The 17,975-nt window shown below is 36.5% G+C and overlaps 1 protein-coding gene across 12 annotated transcripts in view; it reads left to right on the top strand.

Annotated features, from left to right (window-relative positions):
- The window catches only part of ABI3BP (ABI family member 3 binding protein), a 309,603-nt gene that overhangs the window by 144,359 nt on the left and 147,269 nt on the right, over positions 1-17,975 (top strand). For all 12 annotated transcript variants that reach the window (XM_069065333.1, XM_069065335.1, XM_069065337.1 and 9 more), the window contains exons 3-4: positions 2,403-2,471; positions 12,541-12,673. In XM_069065333.1, coding sequence (XP_068921434.1) covers positions 2,403-2,471; positions 12,541-12,673 — 202 coding nt within the window. The remainder of the gene's footprint in view (positions 1-2,402; positions 2,472-12,540; positions 12,674-17,975) is intronic.

Genomic DNA, 17,975 nt, shown 5'->3' on the forward strand with positions numbered 1-17,975 from the left:
TTTTACAAATTGCTGTTACAGATATAGATCCCAAGCACCCCATCATTGCTGATGTTACAAATTGGTATTACAAATTGATTTTACAAACATAGATCCCAAGCACCCCATCAGTATCATTTTGATTTGTAGATAAAATCAAGTAATAATAATACTAATAGGGAGCATTTACATAGCATTTTTGTAAAGAGCTTTACAAATATTATATCATTTGATCTTCACCACAAATTTATGAGGTAGGTGTCATCATTCCCATTTTACATATGTGGAAACTAAGGCAGAGGTTGTGGTATGCTCAGGTTTACAGTTAGTAAGTGTTTAAGGATAGAATTAAATTGAAGTCTTTCTGACTCCTGGTGCAGCATTCTATCCACTGCATCATCTAGCTGGTTTTTTTGTTGTTTGGTCCTCTCAATCATGTCCAACTCTTCATGACCCCATGTGGGATTTTCTTGGCAAATATATTGGAGTAGTTTGCCATTTCCTTCCTCAGCTCATTTTATACATGAAGACACTGAGTCAACAGGGTTAAATGACTTTCCCAGGGACATACAGCTAGTACATGTGTGAGGCTGTATTTGAACTCAGGTTTCTTGACTCCAGGTCCAGTTCTCTATCCACTGTGCCACCTAGCTGCCCGAACTAACTGCTAGCAACTATAATATTAATTCATTCATCTTCAAACATTTCTAAAACACCTGCTTTATGCCAGATACTATGATAGGTACTAAGAACACGGAGACAAAAGCAAATCATTCCCTGACCTCAAAAAACTTACATTCTATTGGAACATGTATTTAAAGTTAGGAGGTCCCTTAAAAGCCATCTGGTTTGCCCACTTATTCCTCAGATCAAGAAATTCAGACTAGAGAGATTCTTGTTCGTGATCACATAGATCATGTAGTAAGTGACAGAGTTGAGACTGGAGCCCAGGTCATTGACTCTTAGCACCTACTTTGTGCAAAGCACCTTTCCCAAATGTGGCTCCTTTCTTATGTAGTTGACACATCTGATAAACTTGATCCATTTTCTAATAGGTATACATTTACCACTACAACAAAATAGAACATTTATTGTCAGTATTATGGTCAAGAAGTTAGAAAACCATTAAAAAATCAATGGACACTCATGGATCTCAAAGTCAGAGAAGAAATTAGCAATTTTTTTTGTCTTTGTTAAAGGTCAGTCAGCCAAAAAAAATCAACTGACAGCTTGTTTTCTTTAATTATAGTCATTAGTAATTTTTAACATATCCAATTGGGGGGGGGAAGAGAGAGATTGTAAGAGAGAGGAAGAGAAGAGAGAGAGGAGGAAGAGAGAGAGAAGGAGGAGGAGGAGGAGAAAGAGAGAGAGTGAGAGTATGTATGTGTATGCGTGTTTGTATACACTCAAGCATTAGCCTGGGAAACAAGAAAAGTAAACCTAAGCATAACTTTGCTAGGCTTAGGGGCATCGTTTTAATATGCTAATAATCCATGGTAAAGATTATGTAAACCACCCATTTTATTAAGAACAGACTTGTCAACTGGGACCATCTGCTAATTTAAGACATGTGAGCCAGTTGATGAATTTCACATGATATTTTTAGTACCTGACTGAAAATATCATAGAATCAGAATTTTTTTTTAGTACCTAGACTAGAAATATTATAGAATCAGAGCTTTTTAACAAGAGAGAAAAAGAGATCATTTAGTTTGCCTTTCCACCATTTCAGAGGTGAGAAACTTCAGAGCCACAGAAGTGAATCACATGGATAGCTAACAGGGAAGTTTGGATTATAACCCAACTCTCCCAGCCCCCAGTCCAATGTTATTTCCATTGGATAGAAGTATGCATTTAGGCTTTATTTTACAAGAAAGTTTGTTTTCCAGAAAAATAAGACTCATGTTTTAAGAATTCCGTAGGAGTCAGTCTTACAAGTTACATAAAGAGAGAATGAATTAGCTATGTAATTATGAATATTCATAGTCACTGTGATGAAAGTGAGGGATGCCAGATTGTTCAACATATGAGATCCATGTGTATTTTGTGTGAATGTTTACTGTCTTTTTTTTCTAACACATCCAACATTGAGCCCAATGTGGGATGTTGCATGATACTGATGTACCAGAAGGCTCTAAGGTCTGTCATCTTCAATGACTTGGTTATCTAATCATCTTCTCTCTTTCATAAATGGGAAACATCCAACAAAAAAAGTGCAAAATCTATGTCAATCAATATCTCTCTTTTTTTTTGTTTGTTTTATCCATTACATCACTTGGTTTTCAACATTTGTTTTTGTTTTCAATTTTGAAAAGGTCAATTGACCAAGTGGTCACAAGAAACACATTCTTTCTACCATTCTTTATGAAATATCACTTATAAAGATTTCTACTAACAAATGCTATTGGGTTTCTTTTTTTCAGATGCAGAGCCTAAATATTTGATAGTTGTGCGACCTGTACCCCCTCCAAGCCAAAAGAAAAAATGTTCAGGTATTATAATATCTATAATTTTTTGTTTAATCACAAGTCTATTTTGTGTAGAGTACCATGCTGAATGAGACCCTTGACTATGCATGATGTCATGTGATGGGACTGCTAGATGAAACAGTAAATAGAGCCCGGGTCTAAAATCAGGAAGAGCTGTGTTCAAATACAACTTCTGATGCTTACTAGCTGTGTGACCCTGGGCAAGTTACTTAACCTCAGTTTGCCTCAATTTCCTCATCTGTAAAATGGGGATAACAGGACCTACCTCATAGGATTGTTGTGAGGATCAAATGAGATAATATTTCTAGTCTTAGCACAGAAATATATAATAAGCACTATATAAATGTTAGCTATAACTCTCATTATTATTATCAATCCTCTGTTCACCCTCCACAAATATAACAGGGGAGTGCTGTTGTACTTTAAGGGCTAATTTTAAGTATTGCCAAGAGTGAGCCAGGGAAAGATGTTCATTTTCAAAAGGTCCAAGGAGTCATGTTTTCTGTGGATTTTAAAACATAAATGGAGAAAATTTGGGTTCTAGCAACTTTCTTCCTACCCCCACTTATTACTTGTACTGGTAAAATGCCTTGCTGTGCTCTTGTCCACAGCCCAGGGGAAAAAATGGAGGGAACAGGGCAGGAGAAGGGGCAAAAGAGGAGGAGGAGGGGTAGATGAGGAAGGCAGAATGTGTAGAAGGGGAGGAGCAGGAAAGAAAAGATAATTATAATAACAACAGTTCACATTTGTATATTACACTTAATGGTTTTCCTTTGATCATAGATTTATAAAGGTAAAGGCCCTCACTGGTAAATTTCTTCATCTGTATAATGGGAATGATAATAATCATACCTACTTTACAGAGTTATTGTGAAATAACATGTAAAGTGCATTGCACATGTTAAAAAACTTTATAAATACTAGCTGTTACAATTTTTATGACACGAAAAGTTGGTAGAATTTCAAAAGTAACAAGAATCCTGCTTCATTTCAAGTCATGGGATTTGTAGAAAGGAACCTTAGAATTCATCTCTTCCAATTGTTCTTAACATTTTTGTGCCATGGATCCCTTTGTCAGTCTAGTGAAGTCCATAGATCATGTCCCAGAATAGTATTTTGTGTGCATAAAATAAAATGTATGGGACAAAGGAATCCGATTATAATGAAATAGCCATACTTATAAAAAAAAAACTTCATAGTTACCACATAAAGAACCTCTAATCTAGTCCTGACTTAGTTCCCTTCCAGTAGAGAGAAAATTGTAGCTAGAGTGTCAAGCCCTGAGTCAGGAAGACCTGAGCTCAAATTTGACCTCAGACACTTCCTAACTGTATGATACTGGGTAAGTCACTTAACCCTCTTTGCCTCAGTTTCCTTATCTGTAAAATGAGCCAGGAAAGGAAATGGCAAACCGCTCCAGTATCTTTGCCAATAAAACCCCAGACAGGGTCATGAAAAGTTAGACACAACTGAATAGAAGCTACAAAGGGGAGGGCAGTGAAAAAAAGGAAACATGGAAGAGTTAAGGGGGAACTACATTAAAATTCTAATTCTGTTGTTTACTAGCTGTGAGACCAGATGACTTCTAAAATTCTATTTAGTTCTAAATATATAATCTTAGGAACTACCTCCCCTCCTCCAAATCTACACTATGAATTTTTAGCCATTCATTACCATTTGATAGTGAAATGTTTCCCAGAGTCAATATTTCCTTAGTCAACTCCTGATATAATCCCACTACAAATTATCCCTAGGAATAGAAAATGTTAAGCAAAATTGACCAACACAGTGACTATATCTGACAGTGTATGCAACATTCTGCAACCATAGGCTCCTACCTTTCTACCCAGAAGGAAGCACTCCCACATATTTGACTATAAATGTGAGCACAATCTCTATTTCAACATTGATGAACAAGAAAAAATGAATGCAATTCCATGGCCACTCTGTATTTCATTTTTTTAAAAATTCCCACAGAACTTCCTTATATATTTTTTAATTCACCTGAACTTTATTCTGCTCTAAGATGATGATGATGATAGCAGCATGTATTAAATATCATGCTAAGTACTTTACGTAAGTCATCCTATTTGTTCCTCACAAAACTAGAGAATCTAAAGACTTAGCTTTATGCATTTTAAGTATATTACATTCCCATTAGATTTCTGAGTATTTCCATTGTCTTCACTTTTAGTGGTCAACTGGGTTAATTGTCCAGTCTTGCTCTGAGTGCGCTCATTTGAAATACCTGCTCTCTCTTGCAGGCTTCAGGAATACTTTTGTTTTCCTAAGCTGCTTCAGAAGGGTGTAATGACTAATTGAAGATTAGTTTCCCTGAGCAATGATGGCATGACTAAATTTTATATAAGGAGATGTCATAAGAATTTTAATAATTAAATTAATCAAATTAATGATTGTTCTCTTATTTAAGATCATAAAATCATCTCTTTGTTAATACCCTTATTACTTTGTGTTTGAAGTAGGTTCATTTGATGGCAACAAAATTAAAATTCTTTTACTATAATTAATTTTATGGACCAGGTTTGCCTTAGAAGAAATAAATTAGTTTGCTTAGGCTTAAATTACATTTTTTCATCACTATATATATGTAGCTTGTCTTTGGGCCTTTTTGATTCCTCTTTCAGGGCCCTCATGTCAAATTTGCCCTCTATTTTTCCTTTCCTTAAGCACTTACATACAGCCCTACACACACACACATATATATATATATACATATATATATATATATATATATATATATATATATGTATACACACACACAAATGGATCCAGATCAACCTTCTGGCTAAGTAGCCCATACTTTTACCCTTTATTCCCCAAAAGCTCTCCCTAATCAAAATGACTGGTAAAAATCAATCATTTTTATGAACCCTATTGATAAATCTATGAATTGGGTGGTTTTAGAGAGGATATTTTATTTACTCTGCTTCTATTCCAAAGAAAATAGTAGAATCCATTTAAGGATCATATATTTGTGTATTTTTTTAAATCAATCAGGGTTAAGTAACTTGCTCAAGGTTACATGACCAGTTATTTTGTGTGGGTGTTAAGTATCTGAGCCTGAAACTGATCCCAGGTCTCCCAAATCTGGGGCCAGTGCTCTTACTCACTGCGCCACCTGGCCACCCCTATTTGTATATTTTTGATACAAAAATTTTACCCAGCTGAATTTTTCATTCAAAGATTTTATCCTACATCACAGTAAAGAAAATATTACCAGGGTAATTCATATATCCTGAAATATTAAATTTATTACCAATATATATTGCCCTGGTTTTAAAAACATGATTAGTTTTAACCTTTTTGCATGAAAATAACATTAAAAATAACAAGCTTCTATTACTGATTCCAATTGAATGACCAGTTAAAATTCTGGCCTAAGTACACATCCACCTAAAAGTATTCAAGGTTGATGAACTTAGAAATCACTCTGTCCCACCCTCAGAACCATGGATTAGAATCCCAGTCTCTGAATTAAAACCTACTTTCATATTGGAAAAATAATAAACTAGTCCCTGCCAAAGTGTTAAAAGATAAATGACAGTGGCTTAAAACATATTACCCTGTCATAGGTGTTTAAGTCTTAACTGCTGAATGCAAATCTTAACAAAAAGAGACAAATCTTTAATGGTGGAATTTCATACTCTGTAGTAGACCAGCAAATCACAACTTACAGGCAGCTACCTCTTCTTTTACCTCTCACTACCTAGGTGATACAGGTCCTCAAGTTGACCAAACACATAGCTTTTGCTTTAACATTAATGATGGTATATAACATTTCATTTCTTCACAGCCAAAACCTCAATAATTTCTACTGAGGTGGCACTCTATGCTTTTCTGGACATATTCCACATATGTGATCTCATTTAATTATGATTGTAGATATTTATAAAGATGCTTTTGCATGAAGAGCTTCTACTATGCTTTAACATAGAGACTCATTGTGACAGGAAGGTGACCTCAGTTCTTGAAGTCTATGCCAACAGAACACAAACTCTGTTAGGTTCTATCATGATGGAAGGGCTTCAAGTATGGCCTCAGAAATTAACTAAATCTATTTTCCAAGGACCATTCTAGCCAACAGTGGAGAGGCTTATCACCAGGAGGTTAGCTACTTGATGATAATTTTTTTTTTTACCATGGCAGTTCATGAAACAAAAAAATAAAGCCATCCTCAAACCTGTGTACCTCTCTTTCACAACTGTAATTATAGTATCCAAGTATCAGAAAAGGGAGAAATGGATAAGGATCACCATTTTCAACCTTTAAGCAAATTTTGACTATGAGCACTTTATTTATTTATTTTTGCTTTTTGGAGGGAGGAGGGCAGGGCAATTGGGGTTAAGTGACTTGTCCAAGGTCACATGGATAGTAAGTGTTAAGTGTCTGAGACTGGATTTGAACTGAGGTCCTCCTCACTCCAGGGCCTGTGCTCTATTCACTGTACCACCTAGCCACTCCTATGAGCACTTTAAATGTGAGAGCCATATTCAGTTACCAACAAGTAGGCATATTGCTGGATGTCCTGTACCATATCAACTTTAACATTCTTACTATAGATAAAACCATAAGAAAGAAGGAAATTGAGGTCAAGTGGAAGGATAAATGGCTCACAGGTACTTCTTTTGAGGCAGGATAAAGAGAAAGCTTACCTATTAGAGGTGTGGGATTGGGGTTGAAATTTCCAGTAGGTTAGAAATGGTTGGAGGTTATAGCCATGGTAAAGATATAGGACTTGTTCAGCAAGGCTGAATCTTCAGGTGATACAGTCCTCAAAATGTCAGATTATTTTCCTTCTGGAAAATAGGAAAATGATCATTAGTTCTAGTCCTAAGGAGATGGGAGCACAGGACACAAAAACTGCAAAAGAACATTTTACTGTTCCTAAAGTTCAGTAGTAAAAGCTTAGAATATGTAGAATTGCTCCTCTAATCTTTTGCCACCCCCTGTCCTCATGATCCCTCCCACACCTTATATAAATAGATATACTGTTTCTTATTACCATGGTAGAATTAATACTTTCACCATGAAACTGCCAATCACAGTCAAGCAGTCCCCCAAATACTAGATCACCCTGTATCTCCTTGGATATCCTCTTCCCAAAACAGCCTAGGAAGAGCACAGAAATACCATATCCATAAAAGTGGAATGAGACCAAACCTCACTAATAGCCTCTCCTCACTGCACTTTGTTGGTTTATGGACTATGTGACCTCCACTTACAACCTCCATGAATGACTCATCTGGCAGAGAAATGACCCTGGGACCTGGAAAGCTAAATCACCTCTGGCATAGCTTAGCAAGCTGGAAAGACTTCAAGTGTAGACTTGGAAATGCATGATGTCTGTGGTCTGAGGACCCACGCAGCTAATGGAGAAGCTCACCCCCAGTTTAGCCACCACATGATGAGTTTGTTGGCCATAGGAAACCTATCTGCCCAGTCATAGAGGGACTACCATCCACATGTATAAAGGAATTCAAAACATTAACAAATGTTTAAAAAATTATTATCGCTATATGCTAAGCACTATGTAGTATTGATCAATTATTAATTTGATATGTTATTAATTAAACATATTATTGATCCAATATATTTGACTCTTATGACACCTTGGAAGTTATCAATTACTATCCCCATTTTTCAGATGGGAATGGAGGCAAACTGTGGTGTGTCTGATGTCAGATTTGAACTCTTCTTCCTGATTTTAGGAACTGCCCAAACTACAGATTCTTAATATGTGCTTTTGCAGGGGAAGAGAACGTGGGAAAGGTTGAAAGGAAAGAAGGAAATGACACAGGATCATTTCAGTTGGGAAAACTCTAACCCAATCCCTCTTGTTTCAGGGTTCAGTGCACTGCTGGGGTGTACCAGGCCCACATTTCTGACTCTTCCTCTCTGTTCTATACATATTCAGTGAATTCGAATTCTTTTCTCATTCTACTTTATATCTACCTCAGTCCCCCTCTGTCCATTCTATCATTCTCAGACTTCACTGACTCAAAAAATGGCAGCCATTTGATCAAACACTAGTTCTTTATCCAGACTCTTTCCTTCATTAAATGCAGGTCAATTTCCAACTACTCTACAGTCAAACCTCCTGCGGAAGCCCCCATCCCTTTAATGTACAGGCCTGAGTTGGCCTGTACTTATTGGTTTAGGTTCAGGGTTGGGATGAAATGGGACACTATATAATGGTTTATTCCTCAATTTTAAAAGGAGGTTTACTTAGTCATAGTATATAAAAGATACTGCAGGACTTAGCTTGGAGGAGACAAGGTGCCCCTGTCCTCCATTTGAAAACAGATCTGGTCAGAAGGACAAGTTGTGGTGACTTGATGTCTTGGTACATTGGCTATATCTGAAGGACTCCAACTCCTTTTTAAAGGGTCTTTATAATGCCCTTAGGTGACCCAGGAAGATAAACCAATATGGTCAGAGACACCCTGCAAACTGAGTCAAGGAAGGTTTGTAGCTTGAGCCTTAGCCCCCAAACCAATCTAGTCCTGGAAACCCCTTTGTTGCCATCAGGGAAAGGGAGGTGTGGGAGTGCGGAGTTGTAGGGGAAAAATCCTGGTGGATATTGGTCCTCTCCAGCTTCACTTCCCCTCTTAAATAGGCCCAGAGGATAGCTAGCATGTGTATCACCCACCCTCCTCCTTAACCTCAGGTATACAAGTATGCCTTCTTTTTGCTCAGTGCCATAGCAACCTTAACTTCTAACAAATGCAAAAGCCCAAGCTGATAGTCATGAAGGCTTGTACTGGGATGGTGGCGATGGGAATTGGGAGAAGGGAGTGGAAGTGAGAGATATTGCAAAAGCAGACTCAGTAGACCTCACTAGCCAATTGGATCAGGGAGGAGCGGGAGAGGCAAGAGACAAAGATAACATTGAACTTTCAGTTCAACAAACATTTATTACGCATCTGCTATTTGTAGGACAAATACCAAGATGAAGAAGTCATGACCTCTGTTCTCAAAGTTCTGCTACTATAAAGGAGATAAGACAAGGAAAAAAATATATACAACATAGAATGAATTGTTTATATAGTAAAATTTGGAAGTTCCAAAGGAGGAAAAACATATTATCTCTTAAAGAGGGGTGAGAGAGGGTCAAGGGAGACTGGAGAGAGATCAGAGAAGGCTACATGTAAGGTTTCTTGGGAATTGCTAAATTATATGGATCAATACCAAAAGAATTTCATGGAATAGCAAGAAAAGAAGTGAAATTGCAAGATGAGCAAAAACTGGGCCATTTGCTTCTCCAGATTTTCTTAAATTTAATTAAAAAAATTACTTTCTCATTATCTAGTACACTTCCCATATTCTCCACAGCCCAATTTGGAAATTATTTATACCTATGTATCTTATGTATTTTACCAGTCTCTGATGTTTCTCATTGAAAAGACACTCCAAATATTTTTTCTATCTAAAATGGAGTAAACAATATTGAAAATAATATTTTCAAAAAATCTTGGGCTCATGAGAGTTATGTTTTAGTCACAAAAATCTCATCTGTCCAACACATAAATCTAACATTCCCACCAGCTATTTCCTTCTGATCTTAGAATAAGATAGTATAAGCCCTTCCTATAACAAATATACAAACAAAAATTCTTTTGAAAACAATTTCCTGAATAGAAAGGAAGAGAAAATAGGTACATTTTATTCTAGTTCAATTACCTGATGCCTGCTTTTCATTTGGTATAGCTAGAGGATATTAGAACTGCAAAGGACATTAGTTATAATCTAATCCAACCATATCATTTTAAAGATGATGAAATTAAGAATTTTAGAAGCAAAGTCACTTTGTCAAAATGTGAGATAATGGTAGTGGTCAGGATCAGAACTCAAGCCCCTTGGTTCCTATCATAATGTTCTTTCAGCTACATAGAAAGTAACAACTGCTATTACCTCCTAAAACACATTGTCTTTCCCTTTAATTTGTTCTGATGTATTCTAGACCCAGGATACACACACATATGCATATACACATATAGAGAAATATATAATATACATAAATATTATATAGATATATTTATATATGTATGCTGTGGTGGGCAAAACATGAAATGATTAAGGAAACTAACTTTCAGGCATATTGATTTATTAAGCAATGCATGCCAACTTTCCAAGTTAGAAGGAGAAGAGTGAACAGGTGCAATCCCTTGAAATCAGAAAAAGAGGTGTCCCACTCCCAAGTGTTTGTAAACAATCAAAGGAACTTGGAAACAATAACTGATTGGGCAGAAGATTATGGGGCCGATTTTCAGATAAGACATATGAGTTGCCTTGGATGTACAATTCTGAGATTGCATCAATCCTTGCACCTAACCTGGTTTCTGGTCAACATAACCTAGGTCCCTAGTTAAGGGTGTCTAAGCAGTAGGTACAGGTAGTCAAACTTTCCACATACTCAGGGCTGGATTCAAACAATGCAGCAAAGTCCTCTCACAATTGAACAAAGTTTTCTCAAAAGACAGGATTTGGACTAGACCCATAATTGAATAGAAAGGGAACTGAGCTAGTTCTACAATTAAGTCACAAGATGGAGTCAGTGTAGTTCCCTCGATTCCCACTACCACTTGCTGTTCTAATTCCCTCAATGTATGTGTGTATGTATATAGGTATGTATGTGTGTGTATCTGTGTCTGTTTTATTTTTATGTCTAAGAAGCTATTCTCTTTGTTCTCACCATCTTCCCATTCTCATGGTTTCTTATGTTTTCAGAAATTCAAATCAGCACCTATGCTCTAAAGGCCTTGAAGAATGTTTTTAACAGAGTATTATTATACCACTCTTTAAGATGAGAGAACCTAGCTTCATTCCCGTTACAGGACATTGTCTTTCTACCTAGTCTCTATTACTAATGAAAAAGATTTCACATTAAGAGAGCCCCTGAATATTTCTAGAGTGCTCTCTTCATAAAAATCTCTGAGTGTTAAGCAGCTATCATTATACCCATTTTGAATTTAAGGAAATTGAAATCACAGCAATGAATGACTTCTCCAAGGTTGTGCACTTCATGAAAGTGGAGAGATGAGCTTCCAACATAGGTCTCTCCTGACTTGTATCTTGTAGCTCTCCCATTGTACCCTACTGCCCTCTGATGATGATAATGATGAAGATCTCTCTTTCCTTATCCCAAAATAAGCATGTGGTTGGAAAGATTTAATGTCTTTTTATGGATTTGATCTGAGAAAATCTAGAGGACTAGATTATTCAAAATAGATTTTTCATTTTGTCATTTATCTCACAGTACATAGTTATTACAATTTTAGTAACAGGGATTCTTCCAATTTAGATAGATAGAAACAGAAGACAAATAATGCAGACAACCAAATACTGTCTCTTTACAGATATTAATTTAGACTAGTAAACAGTCATGGGGAAAAATTGTTGGCTTTCTGTCTGTAATTGAAAGTAAGTCATAGTATGGTTTTTCAGTGGTTGTTATTTGGCATAATTTAATGCCACAGTAAACTTGATAAAGCCAAACAGGATAAGAACTAAAGTTATTAAGAAATATATAATATATACTCTACATGTGTATGCGTGCATGCAATACATAGTGTGTAATGTAAACATATATATATATAAATGTTTTTGTTTGCTTTTTGGAAGTGGAATGGCAGAGCAATTAGGGTTGTGATTTGCACAAGGTCACACAGCTAGTAAGTGTTAAGTGTCTGAGGACAGATTTGAACTCAGGTCTTCCTGACTCCAGGGCTGGTGCTCTGTTTACTGCATGAACTAGCCTCCCCAATAGAAATGTATTAATATATTATATTTGTATGTATATATATTAATATATACATACATTTGTATTATGCACATACACATTTTAACCAACAAGAGTTCAAAACCTTCAGGTGAGATTCAAATTTACTTTTGAATAAAGAAGCCAAATCCCATTAGATAAATAAACTCATTAAGGAGAGGAAGGATTTGGGAATGTTCAATCTATGTTATCTTTGCAAGCCATGAATTCTCTTTGCACAAGATGTAGAAATACAAAATATCATCAAAATTAATCTATGCATTGCTTCTACAGGTAAATCTCGTACCCGAAAACCTCTCCAAATGGTAGTTGGCACTTTGTCACCAAGCTCAGTCTTTCTGTCCTGGGGTTTCCTCATCAACCCACAGTATGATTGGACCTTACCGAGTCAGTGTCCTAATGACAGGTAATTTAACAAAACTCAGTTTCCTTATCCTAAAATAATCATGTGGTTTTAACCAAGTAACAGACACTTATTAAGAGCCTACAATGTACTTGTTGCTGGAGTTATGAAGATAAAAATGGAGCCATCCCTGCACTCAAGGAACATACAGTCAATCAGAGGAGAGAGCTTTTATATAAGATACCAAATATGTAAAATGCACACACACACCAGACATAATTGACAGGAGGAGGACTGGCATTTAGGGCAATGAGAAAAGGCCTTGAGTACAAGACTGCTGTTGAAGTGAGCTCTGCAGGAAAGTAGGGACCCTAAGAGGCATAGATGAGGACAAAATGCCTTCCAGGCGTGGGAGACAGCCCCCCATGCACAAGGCATAGGAAAAGAGCACATGGACTGTCAAGTGTGAGAAACAACAAAAAAGACAGTTTGACTGGCTTGTAGAGTGAATGACGGGGATGTACGATAAGCCTGGAAAAAAAAGCTTGGGAACCATATTGCAAAGGGTTTTGAATGGCAGAGAAATCAGTATTTGATCCTAGATGCAATAGGAAGCTGCTGAAGTTTTTTGGGCAAGGGAGTGATGTGGTCAGATCTGCACTTAAGGAATATAATGTTAGCCGCTGTATGAAGGGTAGATTGGTGAAAGGAGAAATAAGGCCAGGAGATCATTTACAATCTCAAACATGTTGTTCACAGGGTGTGTGCTGCCCAGAACACTCCCAACTTTGGCCTGGGCCAGATTAAAATGTAATTGGGAAATATTTAACAAGATAAATAAACATAAAATAAAACATAAATAATATTAATGTGATTTTCTAAGTCAACATGATGTCCACAGGGATCCTTATGTGTGGATTAATGATCCTTATTTCTATTTGAGTTTGATGCCACTGATTAGGAGTACATATAATAGATTAAAAGGTGATGAGGCGGTGGTTGTGAATAGAAAGAAGGGAAGGGATGTGAGCGATTTTTGTGGCAAGAATTGACAGGACTTGACAACTGATTGATGTGGTGGATGAGGGAGAGTATAAAGTCAAGGATTATTCTAAGATTGTAAATCTGGACTACTAGAAGAAAGTATGACCCAATGAAATATAGAAATTTGGAAAAGGAGTTCATTTTGGGGAAAATATAATTAATTGTTTTGGCCTTGCTGAGGGTGAGTTGACTATGGGACAGCTACTTCAAAAAATATAGAATGGATATATTTATTTTAGAAAAGTTTATTTTTCTCAACAACAGTTATGTAAGGTACTGTGATAGGTACTAGAGATGTAAAAATATGCAAAAAAAAAAGTAATGTCTAGACTTTGAACCACCGTTTATATGAACAGACCTGACTTTGGAAACTTTTTTGTTTTAATTTTGCTTAAATTCCTAACTTCAAATATCTAAAATAGGTTGCATAATGCTTTGAAATGTAATGGTTCAGAAGTTTGAATCTAGATAAACATACCAAAACTTCATCCAAATAATTTTACTACTCTATTATAAAAAAACTCAGACCTGGGGGTGTTTTAATTTTTGAAATTTGATTTTGATTCCTTTTGACAACATTTGTCTTTGTCTATAAAAAAAGGCCTCTGGAAAACATTTGTCCGTGTTCTCGGATATCAATAATCTCTCATAAATGCATTTTGATTATGGAAATGAATCAGAAAAAAATGAAGATTCAATTCCCATGAAAGTATTCATGATTCACCTTCTTTTGCCAAACACTTCACTTGACACTTTTGCCAAACCCAAATTTGTCTGACAAAATATTTCTCTGACATTTGACAGAACCTGAAGCATCCCTGTTTCACCCATCACTAAGCAAGCCTTCATGCCTTTGAAAAGCACACATTCTTCTGGAAATTATAGGTTGAGATGGTTTGGGCCTGAATGCCAATGCTATGAAAACAAATAGTTGCATTGGTTTAAGGTTCCATTTCAGGTTTTCAACCTCTCCTAATAGTTCAAACCAGAAAGAATGTTAAATTCTTAAATGTTCTTGATCAGGGTAAAGTTTGTATAAGGTGTGACCTAATGGTTTTACCTTTCTTTGTGTCATTAGCACAGTGTCTGACACACAGTAGGTGCTTATTAAATGTTTACTTCCTGAAAATGTTCATTGATTTACTCAGCTTTACTGTTATCAGTCAATCAATCTCAAAAGTTACTTGTTTCCACTGATCAGACACTCCCCTACTCCTCCTGGGACGATTTGCATAGCATGGATGGGATTCCATCCAATTCTCTATTTCCTAAGCCATCTTTTTTATGTTCACTCAGTGTCTTTAACATGAAGGCCCTCTCTTGTGAATAAATATTTGTTGATTGAAACATGCTTCAGAGGGTCAAATAGCACAAGAAATATTGGCTCTAGAATGGGTGAAGTGTAGATAGCTTGGAGTTAAGCTTATGACCTGACCTAAAGTAGTACATGGAAACTATTATGAATTTACCTAATAGGAGTGTATCTTGTGTGATGTGCAAATTCTTAGGAGACTGTATCTAATAACAAACTCAATTATGTCTATGGCAGAGATTGCTGACCTGGGCACATTAGCCAACCATTTTGTTTCTTTACTCCTTTATTTGTATAATGGAAGTAATTATATGGAGTAACAGAAAACTTTAATAGATAAGAATAAAAACATGTATATAGGATGTTCTCAAGGTCCCCAAGTGTAATTTTAAGCTGTTAAAGACTTTTGAGAAATGCTATTTAGCATTTTCAGGTTAAGCAAGTGTTTTCCTTATAACTACCCTGTTTGATTTGGTTGTACAAATTTTTACAAAAGAAAATTAAAAACTTTGAGAGGATAAGTGATTTCCCCCCTACCTATACACCACAACTAGCAATAGTCATATCTAGGATTCAAATCTAGGCCTCCTGACAACCAAATCCAACACTCTTTTCACTATGCGAAGTTATTTCTGCAATTTTTGCATGATCTCGGCATGATTTTTCCCTCCTTGAATCCTATATTGCACTTTGAACTTTTTTTCTGCACTTACCTCTCCTATGTTATAGTTACTTCTGAATGGATCGATTCTGTAGGAGAGGCATCATGGTTTGGCGAATGGAGCACCAGACTTGGAATCAACAATACCTGAATTTGAATCCTCAGATACTTACTCTCAGTAAGAAGAAACTCAGTTTCTTCATCTATAAAATGAGATAGTTGAACAAGGACCTCTTTCTTCTAAGGTTCCATCTATGACCTATGGTATATCCCTCTTACTAGATTGTAGACCTAAATGCTTCATCTCCCTCTTAGACTGTAGGATCCATAAACTACTGTATTCTTTTCGAGTATTTTCGTCAAAGGATGGATACCAAAATGCAAAGGCTAAAATTCAAAATCAATTATTCCATTTACTAAAAGTCAATTTAATAATTCCATTCAATAAACATTTATCAAGTGCCTACTATATGCTAGACCCTGTGCTGATTGCTGGGTTTATAAATAAACAATAGTCTCTGTCCACTAGGAGTTTCCAATCTAATGAGGAAAGACAACACCCAAAAGGAAGCTGGAAAAGGGATGGGGCACCAGAGGATGGTGTGTGGGAGCATCATCTTTCTTTAGTTCAAACCAGCTAGAGCTGTTGATGGAAAGTGAAGAGTTACTTGGACAATTCAGATCCATCCCTCTATAAAGGACTGCTTTGGGAGGAGTTTAGTGCTCTATCCCCCTGCTCTGCAATCAGAGGGGAGAGAAGGCTGAAAGAGTTGGGAAGGTGTTGGGTATCCAAAGCTGAATTAATGACTGGATCATGAAATTTCAGGTGACTGGTTTATCCAGTTGGGCATCATGCTCCTTAGAGTTCAAACTGAGCAGAGCTATGTAGATGGAAAATAGAGAAAATCTCCACAAATATTTTTTTGGGAGTGGGGAAGGGAAAATTAGAAAGTAATGCCTGAAGCCAAGGTTCTTGAATCATTCTGGGTTCCATTAATCATTGGTTCTCTCTCCTGAGTTCGTAAAGAAATCCAAATGAAGATTTCCTCCATGGTTTAGGCCATTGAATTGGTCTGAGAAAAGAACAATTAGCATCAAAAAGCTTTATAAATACCATAGACATTATACCAAACAAATAAACTCTCTAAAATGGTTAGTGAGTATAATTAGAAGCAGGCTTTGGAAAGCATATTGATTGGGGGCCAGATTCTGCCCTCACATGTGCCTGCAGCTGCTTTTTAGAATTTAGCCCAACACAGTAGATTTATATAAGCAAATAGTAGCTCAAGGGGGGATTATTATTTCTTGGGTATTGAAATCTGAGTACATTGGAAGCTCTTTTTCAGGAATACAATCTTCCACAACTATCCAAACCTGAATGCCTTTGGCGGGCTCCTGGAACACTGAATTTTGTCGTTATAATCTCATAAACTCCGGTTTCTGGCACAGGCTGCAAGGAAAGAAAATATTTCACCATAGTAGGTTCATACAAACTAATTTAGCCTAGACAAATGAAAAGAGTTTACTGGATGGCTGTTTCCTTTTTTTTTTTTTAATTTCTGACCTCAAATTTTCCATATCAAAGCAATCATTTCTTTAGCACCTCCCCTAACAAGTTTCCACTGACAGAAGTGCTATTTTTTTTCCATTGGCTTGAAAACTGAAAATGGAGTGTCATTTTTCTTTCTGGTTGTGAAAATTTCTTTTACTATTTGTATCATTCTGGACCAGGGCTACAACTTTCAGTTTTTAGATTCTCCTCAAGGTATATACTAAAGGGTGAACATATTTAACTTGCAGTTCTTACATTTTATGGTTGGTGAATGAGGGAATATACAAATTAGGACTTAGTACGTCCAGGGTCAGAAAAAACCTTCCCAAGCTGTCCCAGATAAAAAGTAACGTGTTTTGTTGATCAAAACTTGTTATTATTTGAGTCATTTTTCAGTTGTGTCCAACTCTTTGTGACCCCCATTTAGGGTTTGCTTGGCAAATATTCTAGAGTGGTTTGCCATTTCCTTTTCCAACTCATTTTACAGAAGAGGAAACTGAGGTAAACAGGGCTAAATGACTTGGCCAGTGCCATACAGTTAGGAAGTATCTGAGGCCAGATTTGAACTCAGGAAGATGATTCTTTCTGATTCCAGGCCCAGCACACTATCCACTGTGCCACCTTGATCCTGTAAAACCATCAGTGGATCCCTATTCCCTATCTAAATTTATCAGCCCACTTATCAAGGCCCTCCATAATCAGCTCAAATTAACTATCCAAACATTTCTTTCCTACTGTTCTCTAACACACACACACACACACACACACACACACACACACACACACACACACACAC

The sequence above is a fragment of the Petaurus breviceps genome, unplaced genomic scaffold (genome assembly GCF_028583685.1).
Source record: "Petaurus breviceps papuanus isolate PSGF00001 unplaced genomic scaffold, PetGlider_PUasm1.0 90683, whole genome shotgun sequence".
NCBI classification, from domain to species: Eukaryota; Metazoa; Chordata; class Mammalia; order Diprotodontia; family Petauridae; genus Petaurus; species Petaurus breviceps.